The following is a 23,976-nucleotide window of genomic DNA, read 5'->3' as shown; positions in this document are numbered from 1 at the left end:
TAAAACCATTTTCCTGCCTCCCCCGTGTCCCCAGGGATCCCCTCCTCCACTCCCTCGGTGGCAATGCTGCAGCAGCAGGGCTTTATCTCAGAGGGTGGGATGCTGGCGCTGCTGGCGTCGGCAGGGATGCGGGATGGAGATGGCTTTGCAGGGGACGTTGGCTGGGATGGGGAGTTGGATGCAAGATGGGACCACAGGACATGGGGGGCTCCTTCTTGCCGCTTCTATCCCTGAGTGAGTTGCTCAGAGCTTGGTTCTGGTGGATCTTCAGAGCCCCAAGACAGACAGTGCTCAGGGTGGAAGGAGCTGTGTTTTCATGCACACCATCCCAACGTGGGTCACAGTGGTAGACGGTTCAATAAGAAGTTTTTGGATTATACACCCAAAATGTAAAGTCACACCTTCGCCAAGTTGCCAAGTTGCTGGAGGTGCATTTGTTGCTGGGATGGAAGCAGCTATTGCAGGAGGGGACACCTGGTGCTTCAGCCCAGGCACAATGTGGGGACAACGCTGCATTCTGCTGCTGGTCAGGGTGTGCAGGGGGAGCAGAGTGCTTGGGGCCATAGCATCATCTGAAGGCTGGCTCTCCCTCTGCTCCAACTGCAGGAAAACCAAGGACTTCATAATTACATCCCCCACGCTGTGCATCTATTTATCCACAGCAATGTCCTGGGGCTAGCACAAGTGTTTGAGCAAGAGCCCCTTTAGCAGCAAAAAGCAGAGAGCAATGCAAACAAGCTGTGCACCCTGCAGCACTGCGTGCCCCGAGCCATGCTCTGGGTGCTGCCTTCCCTTTGTGAGCCCCCAAAACCCTCCCTTCCAGCAGGGCTGGCTGCCTCCCCCTCCTCGTCCTCACGCTGTAGAGTGCTGAGCCCTCCTGGGAGGGCTGGAGGCTGTTAGCAGAGCCTGAAAAACAGATCGCTGATGGAGTTTGATTTTTCTGGGTCCCTTTTAAAAACGTGTTAATGTTCCAGGCGACGAGCGAGAGGGCTATTCAATAATTAAAATAATATAAATTAGAGGGAGCGGGAGGAACTTAAAAGCTATTTGCCGAGACAGAAAAGATTGAGCTCTTGCTTCAGAGAGGGAGGCAGGGAGGAAGGATGCAGCGGAGTGACAGGCGGAGTAGTGAAGGGAGCTGCATTGGGTTCGGGTTATTTTTCCCCTTTCTCCCCGTTTGGTTGCTTGGGTGAAGCAGCTGTGACCACGCATTGGGGATGCAGCTCAGCCCCGCTGCACCCACACGGCAGTGGTGCTGGTGGCCCAGCAGGGACGTGTCACCAACCCCAGTGTCCCCATTGCAGCCCCCATCTGCCCACCAGGCACTGGGGATGGGGACATTGCTCCCCCGGGGCTCTGGGTCCATCCGTGCCCTGTGCTGCCTGCTCACCGTCGCTCTTTGTTATTCAAATAGTGGGTTTATGGCACAGACATGCTTAAAATGAAAATAAGGCAACTTCCATTTCACGCTGCTGCTGACCTTTAAGCGCAGGCAGCTCTGCTCTGAGGTTCAGCAAAGCGTTTGCCTCCCCAGGCACTGCTGTGCTCACGTTGCCTTTTGCTGTTCCCTTGAGAGGTGATGCTCTGCTGCTGGGTTGAAGCCATAGGTTTGGCCCTGGGACTGTGCACCCAACCATTGCTGGAGCAGAAGCTCTTGGTGCAAAGTGCCAGGACACCGCTTGTGCCAAATGGAGCCAAGATAGAGGCATGGTGATGAGCCCATTGGTGCAGGGTGAGCCTGGGTGGGTTGTAGCTCTGGTCCCTCCATGCCACCCTAACCCCATCCCCTGCACCTGGGTCTGCTCCATTCCTGTCCCTTCCCTGCCAGCCTAAACTTGTTGGCAGTGAAGGCTGGCCCAACCCTGGCAGGGATTTTGCCGCTTCCATGCTACATAAATAAATAACATGTCCTTCGTTAGATGCCACTGCCTAATTAAAGCTGTACATCAGTGGAACAACTTGCAGATGCGGCATCCTCTGTCCAAGCTGGTTTCATCACTCCTCGTGGCTCTGCATGCAGAAAATCCTCCCCCCAAATCCCTGCTCTCGCCTCCTTGCGATAGCATCTCTCTGTCGTCACCACCAGAGCTTTCTGGCACGCTCCAGCTCCTTCCCACCCCTGTCTGCTGCCTCTCCAGCCTCAGCTCTACCCGTTTTCTCCTGAAGAACCACAGCGATGTGAAAAGAAACCAAATCCATCCCCTGCAAATGGGACTCCCAAAGGCTGTGGCAGGAGCTGGGCTGTGCCTTGCAACCCAGTGCTGACCCAGCTGGTCTGCGGCAAGCACTCACTCAGGGCAAGGATCTTCCCTGGCGAGTGAGAGCACCGAGTGCTTTGAGGCACTCCTTTCCTGTGTTGCAGTGAGTCGTGGAGCTCTTTTTAGCACAGGGGTGTTGCACAGCATGAATAATTCACCCAAGGGAGGATGGCGGCCCGTTTTGCAGGAGCTGCATGTGCTCGTGTGTGTGTGTGTGTGTGTGTGCACTGACTTCGCTGCCTGGGAATGTAGGGCAGGTGAAGACCTTGTGGGGTGAGCGCTGGGATGTGGGGGTTGGAGGAGCATTGCATTCTGCACCATGCACTGATATTTAGCGGGTAAATAACCTTCATGAAGACTGGAAGGTGGAAACGGGCCGGGGGACGCTCTGATTAATCACCGCTCTGCTCCTGCTGCTTCATTTCGCCTGGTTTGTTATGGCAAATTGCAGCCCCTGGGGCTGCCCCAACCCTGGATGAGGATGAGGAGGAGAGCGAAGGGCCGGTGTGGAGTTCAATGAGGGACGGCAGCCACTCCCTGCTTTGATCTCCACTGTGCCGGGAGCTGCTTTTTTGGGGAGAAAAAAGAGCAATCTGGTTTATGTGCTCAGTTTGCTGGGCTGTGGGAAAGGAGTGTGCAGGATGGGAGCTCATCTCCCCCTTCCCTGAGCTGCATCCCCTCAAGTGCAGCTGTGTCATCCAGGAGCAGTTGGTCTGGGAAGCAGAGGAGTTGATCAGCTCTATGGTGGGGTGGTTTTTGGATACCTGCCCCCTGTTTGCAGCTGGAGAAGCAATAGGGTTGAGGTCTGAGCAGGCCCTGCAGCCCCCCCAGCCCCTGTGGTGCTTTATGCTCTCTCTAATTAAAAGCTGCCGTCCAAATGGCTCAATGATGGAAATTCTAATTAAATCAATTCCATCTTGTCGGTGAACCAGAGGTTTGCATAAGATATGCATGAAATTAATAATTATGGTTAGGGAATTAGCTGCTCGTGACCCCCTCTCTGGCTCTGGGGGGGGGGGGGGGAGGGCTGCTGTGCTGAGTGTGGCTGTGTGCCCTGTGTGTCTCCTCTGGGGCCATGCTGAAGTTGTCACCTTTGTTGAATTCTTTCCAATCTGGAACAAATTTTGTTCCTCCACCTTTAGACAAGATGCTGTGTAAGCTTGTGAGCTGGTGGTAATGGGAAGGGTGTGAAAATTCAGTGCTTTTGTGGTAGAGGCATCAGGAGAGCGTTTGAGGTTGACCACAATGGCCCACTGCCATCTGCACTCCTCAGCCCAGCTGCTGCCTGCTTCCCTGCCATGCTCTCGTGCCCTGGGGATGCTTCTGGAGGCTGAGGGCATTTCTAAACAATGCTTACTGTGTATTTTTGTCCAAAGTAAAGGGGGAAGGAGTTTTGTTCCACCTGTCCCAGGGTTACTGCTTGCTCTGCATGGGATAAAGGAGCCCTGGGATGCAGGAGATCTGATCCCACTCATTTCCCCACCACACTGCGGAGTTCAGCCTGGGCTGGGCACGACCCAGGTGAGGAGCTGGGAGCCACACAGTGCCTCTGTGACTTCGTTCATTGTGCTGTGCCCAAACCTGCAGCCAAGATGCATCTCCAGCTCCCCCCCACCTGCAGCTGCCTTCTTTCTAAGAACCTCAAATTCCCTGCCTGCGTTTTGCTTTCATCGACCTGAAAGAACTTTTGTCTTTTATCTAAGAAAATAGCTGATGCCAGGAGTTGGGCTATTGTAAACCAGGAGATCAAAAAGGCAGAGGGGGAAAAAGGCAGAGGAAATCTATCAAATGGTCATTTGGGAACTGGTCTTTTATTTTCACTTCCATCCAGGGTGGTATAGTAAGAGAGAAAAGCTCTTTCAATTTGTTTATTAGAATCCAGCATCTTGCTACAGTCTGTGCATCAGTGGGTGTGTTCTAGGTATGTTTCTGAGCAGTGGTTGGACCAGGGATTAATCCCACACATGTTCTCCATGCAGAGCCCAGCATCTCTTCCACAGCCCTTGGTGGCTTGCATGGGATGGAGCTTGCTGGGGGCACAGCTGGGAGATCCCTATCTCTGTCCCCATTCCCATCTCCATATCATTCCATCCCCATTTCCAAACTCAACCCTACCCCATCTTCATTCCACTCCATCTTCATCCCATCCCCAACCCCACTGCATCCCCATCCCCATCCCCATCCCATCTTCAACGCCATCTCCAACTCCATCCTATCCCATCCCCAACCCCATCCCCCACCCCATCTTCATCCCACTCCATCCCCATCCCATCCCCATCCTCATCCCCCACCCAACTTCAACCCCATCCCCTTCCCCATCTCCAACCCTATCCCCATCCCCTGCTGAGGACCTGTGGTTTTATTTAAACCATTTTATAGAGAAAATCTCCCCATGCAGCCACACAGGGAGAAGGCATGGAGGGACGCAGCCGTGCAGCCCAGCTCCCTTCCCAGACAAGTGATTGCTGGGCGCACACCTCGCCAGCTGAGCAGAATGTTAATCACACCTCGTGCACCAGCACTTGGTCACAGCTCCCACCGAGCAGATCGCAGCCCCTCAGAAAGGAGCACAAAGCAGATTGTCACTGAGAATAACCCCATTTGTGTCCTGATAAAGGTTCCTTCCTCTCCTTCTCCTGCTCGTTCTCCTTCTCTCCCTTTTTTCATCTCCAGCACTGCAGGTAGGTAGAGGGGTGCTGCTTCTTTCCAGGGACCGTTTAGCATTCAGGTGGAGTCGTGGATTTATAACATCGGGATCGCATTTAACAGAGAGTGAGAGCCTGGAGTAGAAGAGGAGAAAATAATAGAGAAGCAAAGAGAAAACTGTGGTGCAGGCCAGGGGCACGAGTGGAGGAAAGATGAGGGGAGGTGGTGGAGCTGGGCAGCTCTGTGGCTTTGGGGTGAGCCAGGGTGGGTCCTGCTCCACCTATTGGGGCAGGGTTATGCTGGTACCTAGCCATGGAGTTATGGAGCATCATCATTAGAAGGCAGGTACCAAGATCATGGTGGCTTGGTCTTATAGCATGCAGGAGGGTGCCTGCATGCCCTAAACCTCTCCCCATCCCGTCCACTCTGAGCTCTCATCTGCTGCTGCAGACTGGCTCATTGATTAATGAAGGAGTGGTGGTTGGTGAGCAAATGCAGCCTGGAAGCATCCAGCAGCACCCAGGGGCCTGATGAGCCTGAGGGATCCATGGGGTTCCCTGCAGCTCTCCACGGCTCTGACAATGTTTGTTTTCCTGCAAGCTGCAATTGCTGAATTGTTCCTAAATTGAGATGAAGGGTGGAGGGGAAAAGTTCTTCAGAAGCTGCAGATGGCTGCTCTGCATCCGCTTGCCTCTGCATCGTGGGAACAGTTTGGGATCAGCGATGCTTGGGGTTCTTCCACTTGCAAAGCACAGTCCGTGGGCACGCAGGAGGGCAGTGGTGGCCGCAGGCAGGGCTGTCAGCGCCCCTGCAGTGCTGTGACACGGTCAGGCTGCAGCTGGCTGAGCTCCAGCCCCTGCCGTTGTATTGCTGCGGAATTCCAAACCACGTCCTGCTTTTCAGCAGGGCTTGGCTTGCTGAGAGATGCTGAGCTGCCTCCGGAGGGGAGTGTGCTACCTACAAGGTTATGGGATGCGGGGCTAATGGATGGGGCTGGAGCTGGTTCTGCTACATTTTCTGTAGGGAACTGAGGCTGGTGGGAAGGACCTGGGCTTGATAATTTAATAAGCCTTTTCCATCTCTAAGATAAATTAACATCTGTGGTGTGTTTTGGAGATGTAAAGTGCTGCATAAGTGCTAAGTATCGCATGATCCTCCAGTGCTAAATCACTCTAGTGTGCTGTGTGAGGTGCAGGAGCTCTGATTAATTTAAAAGTCTTGTTTATGGGTTGGTTGGACAGGGGCTGTCAGGGTGTGCTCACGTTGGTTCCTCATGGGGCAGGAAGCCAGAGGGAGTTCATAGTGTGGTGTCCAGGGCAGGAGCAAGGCTTCCTCTTTGTCTTTTCCATGTGGGCCCAAGTGAAGCGTGGGAATGCCTTCTGAAATCTCTGTTGGGCATCTCTTTGTGTGATCCCTCAGCCTCCTCAGCCTTCTCCAGGTGGCACAGCTGGGATTTGGCCCTTGTTGTGGTGCTGATCCCATTCCTGTGGATGCCCCTGTGCCGGCTGTTGGGGTGCAGAGAGGGTGCACATCCCAATGTCCGTGGGGTCTATCTCACAACTCCTGCACTCAACTGTGGATGGATCTTGGTGTGGCACCAAAGCTTTTGGCTTACCACCAATACCTAGTGGAATTGGTCATCCCCCACCCTGCGGTTTCCCCTCTGTGAGTTGCTGGTTCTGGGTGTCGTGGAGCACTCTCTGTCCATCTGGAGTCCCGCCTGACCTTGATGTCCACCCCCTGTCCTCTACAGCTTTGGGAGCGTGGATAAGGCGAGGGCCTGAATTTTGCCTCTTTCTCCTGATGCTTTTTTCTTTCCCAACTCCATCCCAGATCCCCCAGATCAGCTACGCCTCCACTGCGCCAGACCTGAGCGACAACAGCCGCTACGACTTCTTCTCCCGCGTCGTCCCATCCGACACCTACCAGGCGCAAGCCATGGTGGACATTGTCAAAGCCCTCAAGTGGAACTACGTCTCCACCCTGGCCTCCGAGGGCAGCTATGGGGAAAGCGGTGTGGAAGCCTTCATCCAGAAATCCAGGGAGGATGGTGAGCAGCTTTCTCCTGGGATGGGGACTTGGAGCAGAAAAGGCAATTGGAGAATTTGCAGCTTGTTTGGGAGAGGGAGGGATGTGTCTGGCTGGGCAGCCTGACCCGAAGTGTGGTTGCGGTGCATGAGCAGAGATGGGTGTCAGTTCAGGGGATGAGCTGGGGGCTTTGGGGCTGCTATGGTTGCTGAGCTGTAAGGACATCATGGGGGCAATGTCTTCAGCTGGCCGTGTCCTGGCTGTGCGTCCCAGGGCGATGTGCTGCCAGCTCCCCAGTGCCGGCGGTACGGATGGGAGCAGCCGTCTGTCTGCAGGGCAGGGTGGCTGCTGCCAGCTCCTTTCAGAAGGCATCCTGAAATCCCATTCCCTGCACATGAGGAGACCTCAAATCTGCTGGGTCGATCGCTGCCAAGTAAGTGCAAACCGATCCAACCCCCTCCCTCTGCACAGAGCTGGGCGGCTTCCAGAAGAAAAGACTTTTACAAATAGTCTCAGGTTTTAACAGAAAATAAAGTTGGCACTGGCGCACACTTCACCCAATTTTAGTGGAATTATCCTTGAGGGCAGGTGCTTTAACTTGTCTATAGGCTTTGGACAGGCGGAAAGTCTGCGCTCAGCAAAACTCTTTGCGAGGATTTGTCAGGAGCCAGAAAGCGTTTTGCTGACGGGAGCACCGGGGTGCTTAGGAGGGATTAACAGCCTCGGGAGTGCTGGAAAAGCTCGTGTGTATCGAATGGATGCTGAGCACCCGCTGGGGACTGGCTGAGAGGGGCAGGGACCCCCAGGCATTGCTGCTGTGGGTATTATCACAGTGAGCATCAGCGCGGGGAATGGCTCCGTGCGCCTCCTTAGCCATCCTGAGAAACCACACAGGGAGCACTGGGGCCAATCCTCACCCTCAGTTACTTCACCTCTGCAGCACTGCATGCACAGGGTGAGCTGGGAGCTGAGGAGTGTTTTCTGAGGCAGTTAAAACCCTGCAGAGAGCAGGCTGCTGCCTATTACTGGCTTAACTGTGTTTGAATGGCACATTAAGTTCTGGCAAAATCGGTGGGACACCAGCCTATCTGGAGCTAGTCAAACTGTGTTATGGCCTTATAAATGGATAAAGGGAATAAAAACTTCTAGGTGACGAGCTCCTAATCAAAGCCCTATAAATAGGAACAGCGTTAATTCTGTCTCTCGCGCGCGCCGTGGCGCTGGGAACCGGCTGTGCTTTTAATATGCAGAGAAGCCCATCTGGGGATTCAACCTGGAAACTGCTCTTCAGGATTTCGACTTGAAAAGCAGAATATTTCCATGGTTCTCTGGTCCTGCAGGAGGAGTGTGTGAGGGTGTTTCAGAGCTGGTGGATGCAGTGACCTGAGGCTGTGTGTGTGGCTGCGCACAGCCTGTAGTGGGGATGTGGTGGAGCGGTGCTGGGGTGCTCAGTGTGCTGTGTGTGCAGAAACCAAGCGTGAGTGCAGGCTGCTGCAGGGGCTGCATGGGGCTGGGGGCGTGAAGGTTGGGCATGCGTGGTACCCAGGGGCTGCAGAAGTGGGGAACAGGGAGAATGATGCTCGTGATGCTGCAAGAGGTGCACAGATGGGGGGGGAGGAGGGGGGAGGGGTACCCAGGGGCTGCAGAGCTGGGGGATGTGGGAGAATGATGCTTGTGATGGAGGGGGATGATGCTCAGCAGTGAGACAAGGGCTGTGTCTGTGGCTCTGTTAACAGCTTAGCTGTTGGCTCTACTGGGGCTTGTAAGTGCTAACTGCAGCCCCATCTGCCTAGGGATGATGGGAATAAAGCAAAAGCTACTATTCTGAGGATGAGGGGTATATTGCATTAAATGTGGTTTGCCACCCAAAATGGAGAGTTTCCTGGCTTGCATTGGGCTGGCAGGTTCTGCTGAGGTGCCCATGTCCTGTGGCAGGGGAAGAGCTGATGAGTGCTGGGTGACGTGGAGAGGTGGCATAGCATTGCACGGCCCAACGATGCTCTGCCAGCTCAGCAGCCAAATGTGGGTCTGGGTGTGGGGTGGACGGAGCCAGGGGGACTGGGCACTATTCAGAGCCTCCATGACACACCAGTAAGGAGTGGTGTTGGGAGCGATGGTCTCACTGCAGCCCTCCTGGTTGGAGATACCTGTGGCTGATGCACACTGCTATAACCAGATGGTTAATGATATGATGGCGTAATTGCAGTATAAACGAGTGTACAAGGAGCCGAAATGCACGCGTATTAATCCAGGGCTGAGGCAGTCCTGTAATTTGTGTATCCACATAACCCAACGATTATGTGCATTAGTGATAATTTAGTTATCAAAAAGCATAATTCCACTGTAATTGCGGTAGAACGGCGGCGTAAGTGCAGCCCGTGCCTTATCAGCAGCAGCGCCGCTCCCCTGCTCGCTTCTTTACCAGCGCCGCCGTACATCAAACCCAGCAGCGCCGCGCAGCCGCCGCCACTCTGCTGCCAGCATGGGGTCTGGGCGGCTTCGCCAGCATCTCCCAGTGGGGCGTCCTCAGCGTTTCCTCACTCCTGCTGGAACGACAACATGCTTTTTCTTTTCTTTCTTTCTTTCTTTTTTATTTTTTTTTTGTCTTTTCCCCTTGCCACTTCCTCTTCCCTTTCCTTTTCCCTTTTCCTTTTCCCTGTTCCCCCTTCGCCCATCTCTTTTCCCCTTCCCCCTTCCCCTTTCCTTTTCCCCTTCCCCTTTTGCATTTCTCTTTCCCCTTTCCTTTTTCTTTTTCTCTTTCCCCTTTCCCTTTTCTTTCCCTTCCCCTCTCCTTCCCCCTCCCCCTCCCCCTCTCCATCCCGCACTCCCTTCTCCTCTCCTTTTCCCTCTCCCTTCCCCCTTTCCCTTCTCCTTCTCCTTCTTCCCATTCCCCTCCACTTTTCCATTTCTCTTTCTTTTTCCCTTTTCCTTTTTCCTTTTCTCTTTCCTTTCCCCTTTCCCCTTTTCCTTTTCCCTCTTCTCTTCCCCTTTCTCCTTCCCTCCCCCTTCTCTTCCTCTCTTCCCCCTTCCCCTCCCCCTTTCCTTTTCTCTTTTCCCTTCTCCATTTCTCTTTCACTCTTCCTTTTGTCCTTTTCACTTTTCCTTTCTCCTTTCCCTTTTTCCTTTTTCTTCTTCTCCGTCCCCTTCCCCTTCCTCTTCACTTTTCCTTTCCCCTTCCTCTTCACTTTATTAATTTGCAAACTCCTCCAGCCTCGTGCTCTCTGTTGCCCACTGCAATGTTTGAAGAAGAGCCAGGTTGTGCCTCTGTGTCCCCTATAAATTCAGATGGCTCTGCTGTCATCAAATGCCGTTACACCAGCACTGGGAGCGGGCGAAGGATCCTTCCTCTCCTTTTACAGCCTGTTCTTCTATGTCTGGCTCTCATTTGCACTCCTCCAGCACCATAAAGCAGCCGACAATTTATTTCTGCTTTAAGGTGTCTGCAGACTGGCAGGGTGATGTAGCAGGGCTGCTGCAGGGCTGAGGATCCGGCCCTGGCCGCCGTTTGTCACGCAGCAGGACTGCGGGGTGCAACGCCTGGGGACGCAGCAGTGCCTCCCCACAGCCCCCGTCGCCCCCCTCTGCGCGCTCCTCCAGAGCGCCGCCGCGCTTCATTTCTCATGCCAAGCCTGAGCGTTCCGAGTCGGTTTTTATTTCCATCAGGCAATAATGCTCATTGCTGTAGTTAGCAGTTAGCATTCAAGCTGTTTGCTTTCTGATGCATTAGCAACTTGACCTTCAGTTTCGATTGCGAGCGAATCCTCGTGCTAAACCCGCTGCGGCGCCGCGGTCACGGCACAAACCAACCCCTCACCAGTGGGTTGGGAAGGAAGGAATTCACCCCAGGGCAATGTGTGCTGCTGAGTGACCCACAGAGAACCGCCCTGCAGCTGCGGGCTGCAGCCTGACCCTGCAGAGCCATCAGGTTTTATATACTGCAATTACTCCTTGGCCCCCGGGGGCTGCACCGATGGCTGGACGGCTGTCATTCATCAGCGTGGAGGTTTTTCAGGTGCTGGCGTTGCAAAGGCTGTGTTTCATTCAGGCACTTTTCGGCATTTGAAACGCATTCTCTTATTCCACCAGAGCGCCCTGCAAAGACAGTGGGTGTTACAAGTGTTTGCATCGAGGTTGGCCCCAAGGCCAGCAGTGGGCTGTCCCAACCCACGGTGTCACTTCGAGGGGATGGAGCTGCCTGCCGTCCCCAGGCTCTGTGTGCTGACACCTCCAGTGTCGCTCGAGATCTTGGAGATGAAGGATGAGATTTATGCTTATGTAATGGGACTGGTTGGTGCACAGCGTGTTGTGCCACGCGTCATAATGTGCTGCGCTCTGCTTTGTGAAGAGGGCAATATTTCTAGGCAAATGCAAGGCTCCTCAGTCGCGTGCCTGGATCAATTTCACACTGTCATTTCCCCCCTCTCTTGTTTTATCCTTCGCTGAGTTTCCTATATTTTTAGTTAAGAGCCTGATACATATTTGTGATGCATTTGTTCATTACCATGTGACATCCATGGCTGTCGTTCTGCTCTGCGCTGGGCTCATTACTTTTGGCTGATGCATCAGAATGTCACCCCCAAAAGGGGCTCTGACACTCACAGCTGAGCAGGGAGTTTGGGCTGCTCCCAAATCTTAGGGTGCAAGCAGACACCGGGTACCACTGGCAATGGGTTTGGTGCACAAGGCTCACCATGGGTATCTGCTGACTCTGGGCAGCTCCCTGTGCTGTGCCCTGTGGGTGGGATGCCTGTGCATCTCTGATCATCTCCTACCCAGGGACCAAAATGCGGGCTGTACCCATCCAGCAGCACAGCCCATTGGATGCCTGTGGGCAGAGCCCTGCTCACAGTCGGGTCCCAGCATCCTCCTGCTGCAGACACAAAGGGGTGGGATGGGGACAGGGAGCTCCACAGGCCCTGGGAGCACGCTTGTGACACCAAGGCTCGAGTGCCATCACTGCTCTGTGTTTCCAAATTCTTGCAGGTTCTTGCAGTATTTCCTGGTCGTTTTTTCCCTATTCCCTCCTCTTCTTTTTTCTCTTTTCTTTCTATTCAAGCCAATGTTGTGTGTCACAGTGCAGACAGGAGACTGTTCTGAATGGCCTCCTGCCTCAGTTTCCCCACCTAAAGTAACCTTGCTGTCCTCAAGCTGTTTGCTGGTGGGTGCCAAAACCCCCCGATGTCCCCCAGCTCCCTTCAGACCCAGGGCTTGGGTAGTGTGTGTGCCTGCAATCTGCCTGTACATGAGGCTGACCTTGTCTCTTTGCTGTGTTCTTGGTTACACATCCGGCTGTAATTCCTTTGTGAGCTGGAAAGCAGGGGAAGGAGAGCAGCAGGACAAAGAGGAGCTGATAGCTATGGTTGAGGTGGGCGCTGGCTGGGAGCTGGCTCTGGGCTTTGCAGGCAGCCCACATGGCTTGTTAATATTTCTAGCACACGCTGGCTCCTGTCCCATTTCCAATGGGGTGACACGTGGTGGGACATTGTCCTCAATGTGGCCTCAGGGGGACCATGAGGGGAGGAGCAGAGCAGGGTGTGTTTTACAGGTGGTCCTTTTGTGGGGATGGTACCCATCAGTAACCCCAGGCTTTGAGGCTGTGCTCTGTCTTGCTGCCCAGAAGCACTGAACCCCACAGTGCCATCACTGTGCAGCATCCCTGAGTCCAGGCTGGAGCAAAGGGAAGAGTTGCTTTTTTCCCATTCTTTTCCCCGCTGCAAATTTATTAATTACTGATTTAGCCCCAACAACGCGGGCGGTTGAAAAGCAAACACAAATTGCTCAGATCCATAACGTCTGATGAGATTTCAAAGCACTGAAGAGCGGCAATTGAACGCATTCCAAGGCCAAGGCAGGCAGTGGGTGTCAGCAGCCTCCTATGATGGAGGCTCGATGTGATGTAGAGCATTTGAGGGGTCTGGGATTCCACTGGTCTGGTGGGACTGGGCTGGGAGAGCTGCCTCTGCCCCCTGCTTTCCATCCCCAGGAGGAATGGGCAGAGATGCCTGTCTTGCAGTGATGTGCATTGAGATTTGTTGCACGTGGGGATGCGTCAGGGCTGGTTTGGGGTGACAAAGTGGGACAATGTCCCCAGTTCTGCCCATGACAAAGCTAGAGAAGGTGCTTTGGCAACAGTAGGACTGGGAGCTGTGGGGTAACACAGTCCCCTCTGGATGTTGCTCTTGATGAGGCTGTGCAGTAGTGAGTGATTAGAGCTGCTGCAGTGAGGAGTGGGGTGTCTCATCCTGCATGCCCAAAGCTGTCCTCACTACCAGGAGCTTTGCCTCTATGAGAGAGTGAGCTGTGCCCCTAACAGCTCCTCCAACACATCAGCTCCTGGAGGCTTGGAAGTGATGTGAACAGCGAACACAAGGGCAGCTGCTGCAGCAACCGACTTGCCAATTAAACCTCTGGGCCTGGAGACCTCGTCTAATTGGCCTCCTTTAGGAAAGGGATGTGGGAAATGGCTGTGTGGGAGGTAGGTGCTCCCTGTTGGTCCACGCCAAGAGATGGTGGCAGTGAGTGACCCGGAGGCAACTTGGGCTGCTGGGAGATGGAGCAGCCAGAGGTGCCCAGCTTTGGCCTCCTGCCCCAGCTTGGCTATGGGTTTGCAATTTCCCTGCAAGTCCCTGTGCCAAACAAGCACGGGGCTGCTGCTCCTCATGCCAAGCCATTTGCAACATACCCCACAGCCATGCTGTGTGCGCTCTGATGCCCCCGCAGTGCCCTGGGAGCGCTCCCAGCCCGGAGGGGTCCCCACACACCTCTGTTTGCAGCACAGCTGAGTCAGCCCCCGCATTTCTCCAACCCAATGCGTTTGCACAGTGCTTTGCAGCTCTGCAGGGAGCCCGAGCAAAGCGCTCCCTGATTGATGGTGTATGTTAGCGACAGCAAAAGCTTATTATCTACCTGCAATCAAGAGGGCACTTGAGCGCTGCGCTTCCTGGAGCAGCTGTGCTCCCACCGAGCCCTTAATGGTAGAGATTAAACCCTGACCTGTGTTTGACAACACGTGTTAACCCCACTGTAATGAGGAGAGTACCCGGGAGAGAGGCCAATGGATGCTGGGAGGTGACCCCGTGGGAAGGGGGACATGGCCACGTGCTGAGTGTTTTGCTGAGTATTTCCCCCTCTGATGCTGTGGGTCTGCACTGTCCCAGCTGGGAGCTGCAGCTCTGGGTGCAGGAGTGCTGGCCCAGCCCATGGCAACTGTGCAGCTGGACCCTTGTTGCATGTTGGAGGCTTCTTGCTGCAAATGCTCTGCACCCTTTGGTGCTGCATGTCAGTGATGACAGGATGCAGTATAGCAATCGAGCATCCTTACATCGGGCATCTCCCAGCTGCTTGTGGGTGCTTCTCCAATCTCCTGCTCCTCTTTGGCTCTCCCTCAAAACTGGGGGCGGAGAGGTGTTGCCAGAGCTCAGCTCCTGCCCCCTCCCCAGCCATAGGGCCCCACAGGCAGGGCGCAACACTGCGCTGCTGGAGGAGGGAGAGCAGCCACTGCATCGCCATCACCGCCTCCTCCCCTGCTCCTTTGCCATAAAGGAGTGTTTTGACTAAATGGATTTTTGCATGGAGACAGCAGGAGCATCGTGGCAAATCCCCTCCCTACAGCAGTGCGGGAGGGAGGGGTGTGTGTGTGTGTGCTATGAATAATGCAGGCACTAAAAGCTGGGGCTGCTGGAGCACTGAGATGCTCACCGCTCTACCCTGCCCCAGCCTCCCCCACTGCCATTGGCCTCTTTTTCCAGACCATTAATTAAAGAGAAAAAAAAATACATAATTGGTGTTGCCAGCGTTTGCATAATGGGTGGAGGAGGACTCTGGGGCTTTCACCTGGGCCACTTCTGTGTTGCTATTTTGGAGTACAGAGAGCCCCAATTAGCTTTAATAAACTGGAAGCGGTTGCAGACATGGCTGTCTGTCCTTAGGGCAGTTTTCCAGCCTTGCTAGAGTTCCCTCCTTGCTTTTCCCACCTGCTATCCTGGCTGCATCCCGCTCCCGTGCCCTGCACTCTCCAGCCGCTGCAGTAATAAATTCCTCATTATGCCCTAATTGCCCGTATCCTTTTTTTGTTACCTTCCTCGTTAGTGTGATTTAACGGAGCTGCTGCGTAACTCAGCCACTTCTGAATTGCCATTGATTTCTTCTCCTTTCCTATTTATTTATGTGCCCATCTCTTGTGCCACCTCCTCATCCCGTGCATGCAAGCAGCAAGCCCTTGCTGGTGGCAACGTTTGTCCCCTTATTTTTCTGGGCATTGGTGTTGCTCAAAGCAGATAAATGAAGAATGAATGCATGGGAAGAACCTAATGCAGATCCCTCGCTGCTGCCCTGGGGAAATCCCAAAGCTGGATTTGCTGCAGCGCTGGGAAGGGGTTGGTGCTGCAGATGCTGAGTGCACACTTGGACCCTCGTGTCCCTGTGCTGCCCACCTGTGTGCAGGAGCATGCAGCGCTGTGTGAGCCTGGAGCAGGATGCACTGCTGGGAGCATCGCAGCGTCACAGTGCTGTGCTGGCCTCAGCACTGTCACACAAGTGTGTGCGCTCCCGCTTGACCGCACCGGGCTCTTGGAAGGCTCTGGTGTTTGCAAACTACTGCTTTGGTTGGAATTTCTCCTTCTATTGCTATGGAAACTGTAATTAAGCTGCACTGGCTCCATAGGCACAGCCACCATCCCCGGGCAGTGATGTGTCTGTCCCGCTGGCACTGCCGGCTGCTGCCCGCCGAGCTGTCCGGGAATCTGTTTATCCAACTCCCTCCTCTCCATCCATCTGGTTCCCCAGATGGGAAACAAGCAGCAAATTGGCCCAGTTTCTTCTTACTAGAGGGAAAAAGAAAAAAAAAAGAAACATCTCAGCGGTTCGGGTGCATTGGGAATGCAGTGAGCAGAGCTCCAGGCCCAACGGGATCAGCCCCTCTCCGCCAGTGGGCTGCAAAGGACATCATTTTGCTGGAGGGACTGAATTCTCCCATCCCAGTGGCTCCTGTCCTCCTCCTGCCCCTCCCCAGTGCTGTAATCTGGGGAATCTCAACCCTCTGCTAATTGCTCTGACCTTTGCTTGAGCAGGGATCTTCTAGTGGCAGGTGAATATCAGCTGTGTCATTTGCTATGCAAATCGACACCATCAATTACATCCTGAAGGTCCTGCAATCTTTAATTTTCTCTCTCATCTCTCTCCCTTTATTGGCATCTGTGGTAATGCTGGAGCAGGAGGGCCTTGGCTTTTTGGAGCTGGGAACCCAGCAGCTACATGCAGGGATGCGTCCAGCTGCCAGCTTCTCCTTGTCTCTTTTAATTTTAATTTTAATTATCTGCTTCTGCACATGCCCCATGGCTGGCTGGGTGATTGGCTTAGGAGAATCTCCCCAGCCCAGAAGGAGGAACCTGGGGGTGTCTGGGTATGGAGTGAGGCTGCAGGGAAGGGAATGAATCCCTTTGCGTGGTTGTGCTGCTAATCCAGAGCCAAAGGGCTCTGCCAGGGCTGTGTCCCATTAATGACTCTTCCCAAGTCCTGTATTTGACCACTGGATGAGCAGAGCCCTTTGCAAAAAGCCAGCACTGGTGCTTGAAGTGATGGCTCTGCATGGGAACGGTGGCAGTATGAAAATCCTGAGTCTCTGGATAGGGAGTTCATGCCCATTGGGGATGGGGTGTGATGTGGTGTGGATTGAAATGGTGAGTGGGAAGCAGGGGTGAGCTGCTGAGATGCTGGATGAGAGGAAAGGATGCACTGAAGGCTGCAGAGGAGAGGAAAGGCACTGGGGAGGCTTCGTGTGCGTGTCCCCCATGGTGGGGACTGTGCTCCCATGCTGATCCCCAGGCTTGGTGCAGCCACTGCGGGACAGCCCCCAAATGTGGGACCTCCTATGGGGTGGCTCTGGGTGGGTTTGGGGAACATCAGCTTCCGTTGGCGCAGCTGGGTCAGCGCATGGGACCACGGGGGATGGCACAGGGAGGAGCCCCTGGCTGTGGTGCAGGTGGGCTGGGGAGTCCCACGTCTGTGCGTCGCAGGGCTGTGGGACGGGGCTGTAAACATGGGGTGGGACTGGGAGGGTCTCACTGCCGGGCTGTCTGTGCTGCAGGCGGTGTGTGCGTGGCCCAATCTGTCAAGATCCCACGGGAGCCCAAGCCTGGAGAGTTCGACAAAATCATCCGCCGCCTCCTGGAGACTTCCCACGCACGGGCGGTCATCATCTTCGCTAACGAGGACGACATCAGGTGCAGAGGGGCTGGGAGGTGGGCGAGGATGTGCTGCAGGGTGGGACAGACGTGTGCAACACGGAGGGGATGCACCTTGCAGCGTGGCACGGATCTGTCAGGGCTGACTTCCAGCCGGCCACCTGGCTGCTTTCTGCCATTGAACTGCAGCAACGCAGAGCTCAACAGAGAGAAATCTGCATTCTGCTGGCTCTGTAAAGCCTCAGCCCCACCAGTGCAGATTCTGGAGTCCCCTCCTCGCTGCCCACCAGCTCTGCAGCCACGCCTGGAGCTGATGAGCAGCTCCACAAATGCAGCGACATCTTGCAGCTCTTAGAATCTCAGAATTGCTCGAGTTGGAAGGGACCCTTAAAGGCCACTTGGTCCAGCTCCCCTGCAATGAACAGGGGCATCTGCAGCTAGATCGGCTTGCTCAGAGCCTGTTCGTGTTTATGGAACTCTTGTTGATGATGGAGCAGAGTGATTCACATGGAGCTACCCCTGATTTCCTAAGTATCTAATTTATTAATCAGCAAACATTATGTAAATGTGGGTAAACTGCGATTTTAAATCAGTTTACATCAGATGTGCAAGTGCTCCGAGTTTCTTCCTTCCCTCCTTAATAGAAATGTCTGCAAACGTGAAATTTACATGGCTGTGTGTTGAGAAACAGAGGATTTACCTTGCTGTGCAAATGGCAAGCCCCATTAACTGGAGTTTGCAAGCATTTACCCATCCAAATAGGATTATATTGGGTGAAGAGAGGTTTTCACACACCAGCTTGCACGTGGCAGCGCATGGCTTTAACCAGGGCATGGCACAGCCCTCATCCAGGCCCTGGCAGTGTGGGATGGCTCTCTCCCGTTCCCAGACATGCTGATCAGAGCTGGGAGCACACAAGCTCTCTGGTGCTGCTGAATTCATTCCTGCTGCAGCATAACCTGATTATTTTTTTTTTTAAAGTTTAATATTGGGTAATTAAGGGGGAAGTCAGCAAATATGCAAATGGGGAGAAGCAGCCTGTGCCCAGGCTGGAGAGGATGGAGAGTGTTGGAGCGGAGCAGAGGTTTGTTCCCATGTACCCAGTGTGTGTGGTGCTGATGGAGTGTTGCGAATGGGAGATGCAAAAGGGTCTGAGCCTCACTCCCATGCCATGCTGCTGTCTCTTTGGGATGGGCACAGAGCTGCATCCCAATCCTGAGCAGCACCCGTTGCTTTCTCTCTGCAGAAGAGTGCTGGAAGCAGCCAAGAGGGCGAACCAGACAGGGCACTTCATCTGGATGGGCTCAGACAGCTGGGGCTCCAAGATCTCCCCGGTGCTGCACCTGGAGGAAGTGGCTGAGGGCTCTGTCACCATCCTGCCCAAGCGTGTGTCTGTCAAAGGTAAGAAGCTGTGCTCAGTGGTTTGCTCATCTCCTCCTTAGCTGCCCTCCTGATGGCATCCCATCAACACGAGGTTTGTGCTAAGGCAGGCTTTGCATTTCCCAGAGCAATGCCCCCAGTTTCCCATCTCACCTCCTTGCTTTGCTTGGGTGGCCGCTGGGACGAAACTGCCTGCAGTTTTACTCTTCCCAATTGCTCCCAAAACATTTCCCTCTGCTTGGTGGCTTTGGGGTCATGTTGAGCACCTCCCTACCAGCCCAGGGGCTCACCCCCTCTGTCCCCTCTTCCCTGGGCAGGTTTTGATCGCTACTTCTCCAGCAGAACACTGGACAACAACCGCCGCAACATCTGGTTTGCTGAATTTTGGGAGGAAAACTTCCACTGCAAGCTGAGCCGACACGCGCTGAAGAAGGGCAGCAGCATCAAGAAGTGCACCAGTAAGGAGCACTGCTTGTTTGCTAACCAGCAGTAAGGATGCTGCGGGGTCATGTGGGCTCTGTGGGGATGTGAAGGTGATGCCCAGGGTGGACATGAGAAGCGTTTTGCTTGCTTTCTCTTTATGACTTCTCAACTCATCCATGTCTTTGTTGCTCAGGAGCTGCCAGCCCAGCTCAAGGAGCTGCGGGGCAATTGGTGCTCCACCACTGGTGGGCTTGGTGCTAAGCGGGCTTTTGGGACTAAGCAAAAAAAAACATGTGAGAATGATGCTCCAGAAATGCTCTTGACCATCCCTGTGTGCTGTGTGTGACCTAGGAAATGCATGGAATGTGTTTGGTTTGTGTGTGCTCGGTCCTGGTCCCAGGGCTGCTCGCTGCCTCTCACAATCGGTGTGCTTCTCCCTTCCCTTGACTCCATCATCTGCAGGCACCACATCACCCACATTTTGGGCTAAATTCTGCATTAGAGTTCAGACACCTGCCTTTTTCTCACCTTGGCAGAAGCGCTGCTGTCCTGTGAAAGTCACAAAGCCATCGGTGCACCCTTATTCCCTTGAAAACAGCTCCTATCTCACCTGAGCAGGCCCCAGACAAGGCACTGCTGGCAGCAAAATGCATCTGATTGTAGTGTGGTAGGAGGTGAGCACACCAGGGCACTTGCTGTTGTGCTGTTTGCCCTTGTCTCCTTGCAGACTGCTTTGCTGACGCACCCTTGTGCTGCTGCAGGCAAGGAATGGAGCATCCTCGGGTACTTTGACCCCAGCAGAGCTCTGTTCCAGGCTCCTGACCTTCTCCTTAAACCCCACGGGGTGTTTTTAGCCACTTCTAGCTCACACGGGCTTGTAGGGATTAATGCAGCAAACAAGGCAAACAGGGGATCTGTCTTGCTGACAGCGCTGCTGCCGAGGTGACGCTTGGAGGCTCAAGAAGGTGACATGTTTACTGAGAGATGGGAGAGATTTACTGCCTGCCTGGCACTGGCTGAAGACAGATAACAGCCTGGTGGCTGGAAAGCTGCAGCTGGCAGGACGTGAGGACACGGGCACGTCCCCACATCCTTGGGAGGGACATTGGAGCCTGGTGCCATGGGGTGACAGACCTGGCCTTGCCTGCGCAGTTTGATCACAAAGGGGCTGTTTTTTCTTTTTTTTTTTTCTTTTTTTTTAATCTCCTTTCACAGCTGTGAACACTTTCACCCTTGAAAGTGATTCCCAAAGGATCTGATTTGGGGACGCCTCTCTTGGAAGGGCTTTTTGGAACTGCAGCTTCTCCAAGCAGCCTAATGTCTGTTGCGTGGGCTGAGTTTGCTAAGCTGGATGGACAGCAAGAAAACGTGCTCATGTCCACACTCTTGGGTACCCGAGAGCTCCTGACTTTTGTGGATTGCATCAGGGAATGCCCAGCACTGAGAGATGCATGAGGAGGTCTTGCAAAGCACTGATGTCTTCATCTTCATAGTAATGTAGCATTTAAGCAAGCGATATTTCAGGGCCAAGGTATTAGTGAAGGCAGCTGAAACCATGACGTGGCAAATGTCCTAGGGACTGTCTTTAAATTATCTGAATTTGTCGGGAAATAAATTATGAAAATTAATAAATAATTATAAATAATTAATAAATAATAATATAATATAATGATAAATAATTATAAAAATAAATTATCTTCCAAACATTTGCTTGGCAGATGAACAGAGGGGAAAAAACGCAGGGCCTGAAGTAAATAACCAGCCCATGCAGTGCTGTGCACTCCACTTTGCAAGGCTGATGCAAACACCCGTTTGGGGTGGTTTTGCAGAAGGAGTTATATGGACTTTTCAGCTTCTGGTGTGGGAGGAGCCCAAACCGTGCGGAGAAATGGCAACTTTGCTTTTGCATCCTCAAACCAGGCTGCAAGGTGCCCGCCACCAAGCAGGACAACCTACCAGTCCTCCAGTTCTTCTCCCAGTTTTGTTCCTCTCCAGTCTGTCCCCAGTATGGCACTGTTTTTTTGTGGCAACCAATGGCTGTTCTCCAGCACAGCCCCAACAGGAGCAGAGGGGCAGGATTTGCCCTATTTGTTTTCAGTGAGATGACAAAATGCTCCTGCAAATGGGGCAGAGATGGACTGATGACAGAGATGGACTCTGCTTTCCTTAAACCCCACAGCTTCTCCGAACTGGTGGGCTCATGAAGCCCAAGGGTGTGGGTTTGTTTGGCTCCTACCAAATGCTGGTGTCAGTTGATGTACTCAGAATTACTGTTGATCTGAAATCATCCTCCGCTGGAGGAGAATGGCCCTTGGAGAGGTGCCCGCAGAGGCCCCTCACGCACTTGAAAATTAATTATCAGCCCTTTAGAACAATGCACGACCCTGCTGTTATAATCAGCGAGGTCACATCGCTTTTGCAGCCCCGATCGACAGAGAGATTGACGGAGGTTTATTGTCTCCGCATCGGGAGCGCGGCATCATGAACCTCAGCGTCCTGCTCCTCATCGTCTCCTTCAGCATCAGCCCCATTCCCATTGTGGTGGGTGGGCTCTCGGGGGCACCAGTGGGGCTGGGACACCCCCGGGGGCTCAGCGCCCGCGTGCAGTCTGCTACAGCCTTGCTTTAATGGGTAATTATCTTGACAAGATAGAGTGGCTTGTCTGCGTGCTGAGATGAATGTGGGGAGAGGCCCTACGTTGAGTGAGAAGATTAATAGCCCCTGTCAGTAACGTGGAAGAAAGGATAACTTGATGGGTTTCGCATGAGTAATCCCCACAAAGTCCAAAAGCATTTTTATAACTTTGAAGCATGGGCTATAAATCCCTCTCCTTGATATCATCTTTTCTTGTTGGTCAGTTCGCTATCAATTTGCCTCAGTGTGCTGTCAGCTGCACCTTCGTGTCTGGGGTGGTTCGTTCCCATCCCAGCATGGGGACGTGGGAATATCATCCTTTCCACTTTGTGGAACCAGGATGAGTTCTGGGTGCCCTCGGATGGAATGCTTGTGCCTCTTTGGAGGATGAGGACTGTGCCTTTTGCTGGCAGGGAAGCTCTCCTTCCATCTGCCTGGGGTCAGGGCTCCCTGGTGCAGCATCGCCTCGCGGGAGATGCTTTCTTAGCTGTAATTAACAGCATGTTACATCGATCGATGTCTTCTGTTAAATGATGAACATGTTTCCAGTCCTATTAAGGGTGGTTATGACAGGAGAGGCAGGCAGCTGTTGCTGGCAATTAGTGGGTCCTTGCAGCATCCTGCAAACGGGGCTGGCAGGGGAGGCTGCAGTGTCTGGAAGGAGTGGGGCTGCTGGGGGGAACACGAGGGGCACAGGGGGACGGGGGGACTGGGAATGTGACAGAGGACGAGCAGTGTTGATGGAGGGCGCCTGGATGGCCCCTCGGTGCCAATGGTGGAGAGGGTGAGGATGGGATGCAAAACACAGCTCAGCCCTGTGTCCTGCCCAGAGATGTGGGCTCTCAGCTGCGTGCCCCATGAGCAGCACTGCTTTTGTGTGTCTGCAGACCGGGAGCGGATCGGCCAGGACTCCTCATACGAGCAGGAGGGCAAGGTGCAGTTTGTCATCGACGCCGTCTACGCCATGGGACACGCTCTGCACAACATGCACAAGAACCTGTGCCCCGGCAAGGTGGGGCTGTGCCCCAGGATGGACCCGGTGGACGGCGTGGAGCTGCTCAAGTACATCCGCAACGTCAACTTCTCAGGTCTGGGGCTCTGGGGAGCCAGTCCTGCTTGCTGGGTGTCCTCTGCTATGGGTGACACAGCGCCCACAACTTGCTGCCTTGCATCGCTGCTGGCAGAGGTCCCACAGCATCATGCTGCTGTGCCCTTGTCTGTCCTCAGATCTCTGGAAACGCATCTTTTCCTCTGCTCCACCTCTTTAATAAACATTTTCTGTCTTGTCCTCCTGATTGTTTCTATTTATCTCCTCTCTGTGATCTCCTCTGCAGTGTCTCCTATTTATTTTTCCCTCTTGCTTGGTTTTTCTCTTCCCTCCCTTTATTAGCGTGTATTAGTTGACTTAACATTAAAACTATTTTTCACTCTTTCTTAAAAGAAGTGGTAATATGGCCATTGTAACAGCACTTCTTACATGGCACCACCAATGAATTCCAGCTCTTGGTGGGACTGCTGGGCTGATCTGTGGCTCCCCAAATGGTCCTTGTACCAGCTCAGGCTCAGGAATGGTTTCCTTCCTCCTTTTCTCCCCCTTCCTTCCTCCTTTTCTCCCCATTCCTTCCTCCTTTTCTCCCTTTTCATCCCCACTTCTCTCTCTTTTCCCTCATTTCTTCTCCTTTTCTTCTCCCTTTTCTCCTCTCTATATTCCTTTTTTCTTTCATTCCTTTTTTTTTCCTAAGCACTTTTTCCACCTGGAGCCCAGGCTGGCACTGTCCTGGCTGCTTGCAGCAAGGATCCCATGCTGGGGTGAAACACCAGACCCTTGGATGCCATCATTCATGGCACTCTGTGCTGCTGGGAGCTCTGGGTGCTGAGCCGTCCCTCTCCTGTAGGCATTGCTGGGACTCCAGTGACCTTCAATGAGAATGGAGATGCACCAGGACGTTACGACATCTACCAATACCAGATCAGGAACTCCACTCCTGAGTACAAAGTCATCGGGCACTGGACCGACCACCTCCACCTGAAGGTAAGGCAGGGGATTGTCTTGCAGCATCTGAGACTCAAGGGACACCTGGATGCAAAGTCAGGCTGCCAAAGCTGTGGTTTGGAGAACTTCAGCAGGTGTTTGGCTCAAGCATCAGCTGGAGCACTTCTCAAATGAAAAAAGGCTGAGGAGCCTGGAGAGGGGGAGGCTCTGGGGAGACTTCACTGTGGCTTTCCATAGTACCTAAAGGGAGCTTATGAACAAGAGGTAGACTGACATTTCACATGGTCTGATAGTGATAGGACAAGTGGGAATGGTTTTAAATGAAAAGAAGATGATTCAGGTTAGATGTTAGGAGGAAATTCTTTACGCAAAAGGTGGTTAGACCCTGGCACAGGGTGCCCAGAGAAGCAGTGGTGCTCTGTCCCTGGAGGTG

General features: G+C 53.6%; 1 protein-coding gene across 1 annotated transcript in view; it reads left to right on the top strand.

Annotated features, from left to right (window-relative positions):
- GRM4 (glutamate metabotropic receptor 4) overlaps positions 1 to 23,976 on the top strand; it is a 40,702-nt gene that overhangs the window by 7,533 nt on the left and 9,193 nt on the right. The window contains exons 3-8 of the mRNA XM_052698321.1: positions 6,738 to 6,954; positions 17,017 to 17,152; positions 18,360 to 18,514; positions 18,811 to 18,951; positions 22,438 to 22,638; positions 23,446 to 23,582. Of these exons, the coding sequence (XP_052554281.1) occupies positions 6,738 to 6,954; positions 17,017 to 17,152; positions 18,360 to 18,514; positions 18,811 to 18,951; positions 22,438 to 22,638; positions 23,446 to 23,582 (987 nt within the window). The remainder of the gene's footprint in view (positions 1 to 6,737; positions 6,955 to 17,016; positions 17,153 to 18,359; positions 18,515 to 18,810; positions 18,952 to 22,437; positions 22,639 to 23,445; positions 23,583 to 23,976) is intronic.

This window comes from Tympanuchus pallidicinctus, unplaced genomic scaffold, assembly GCF_026119805.1.
Source record: "Tympanuchus pallidicinctus isolate F22 unplaced genomic scaffold, pur_lepc_1.0 scaffold32, whole genome shotgun sequence".
Lineage (NCBI taxonomy): Eukaryota > Metazoa > Chordata > Aves > Galliformes > Phasianidae > Tympanuchus > Tympanuchus pallidicinctus.
This window is presented reverse-complemented; position numbering and strand designations above follow the sequence as displayed.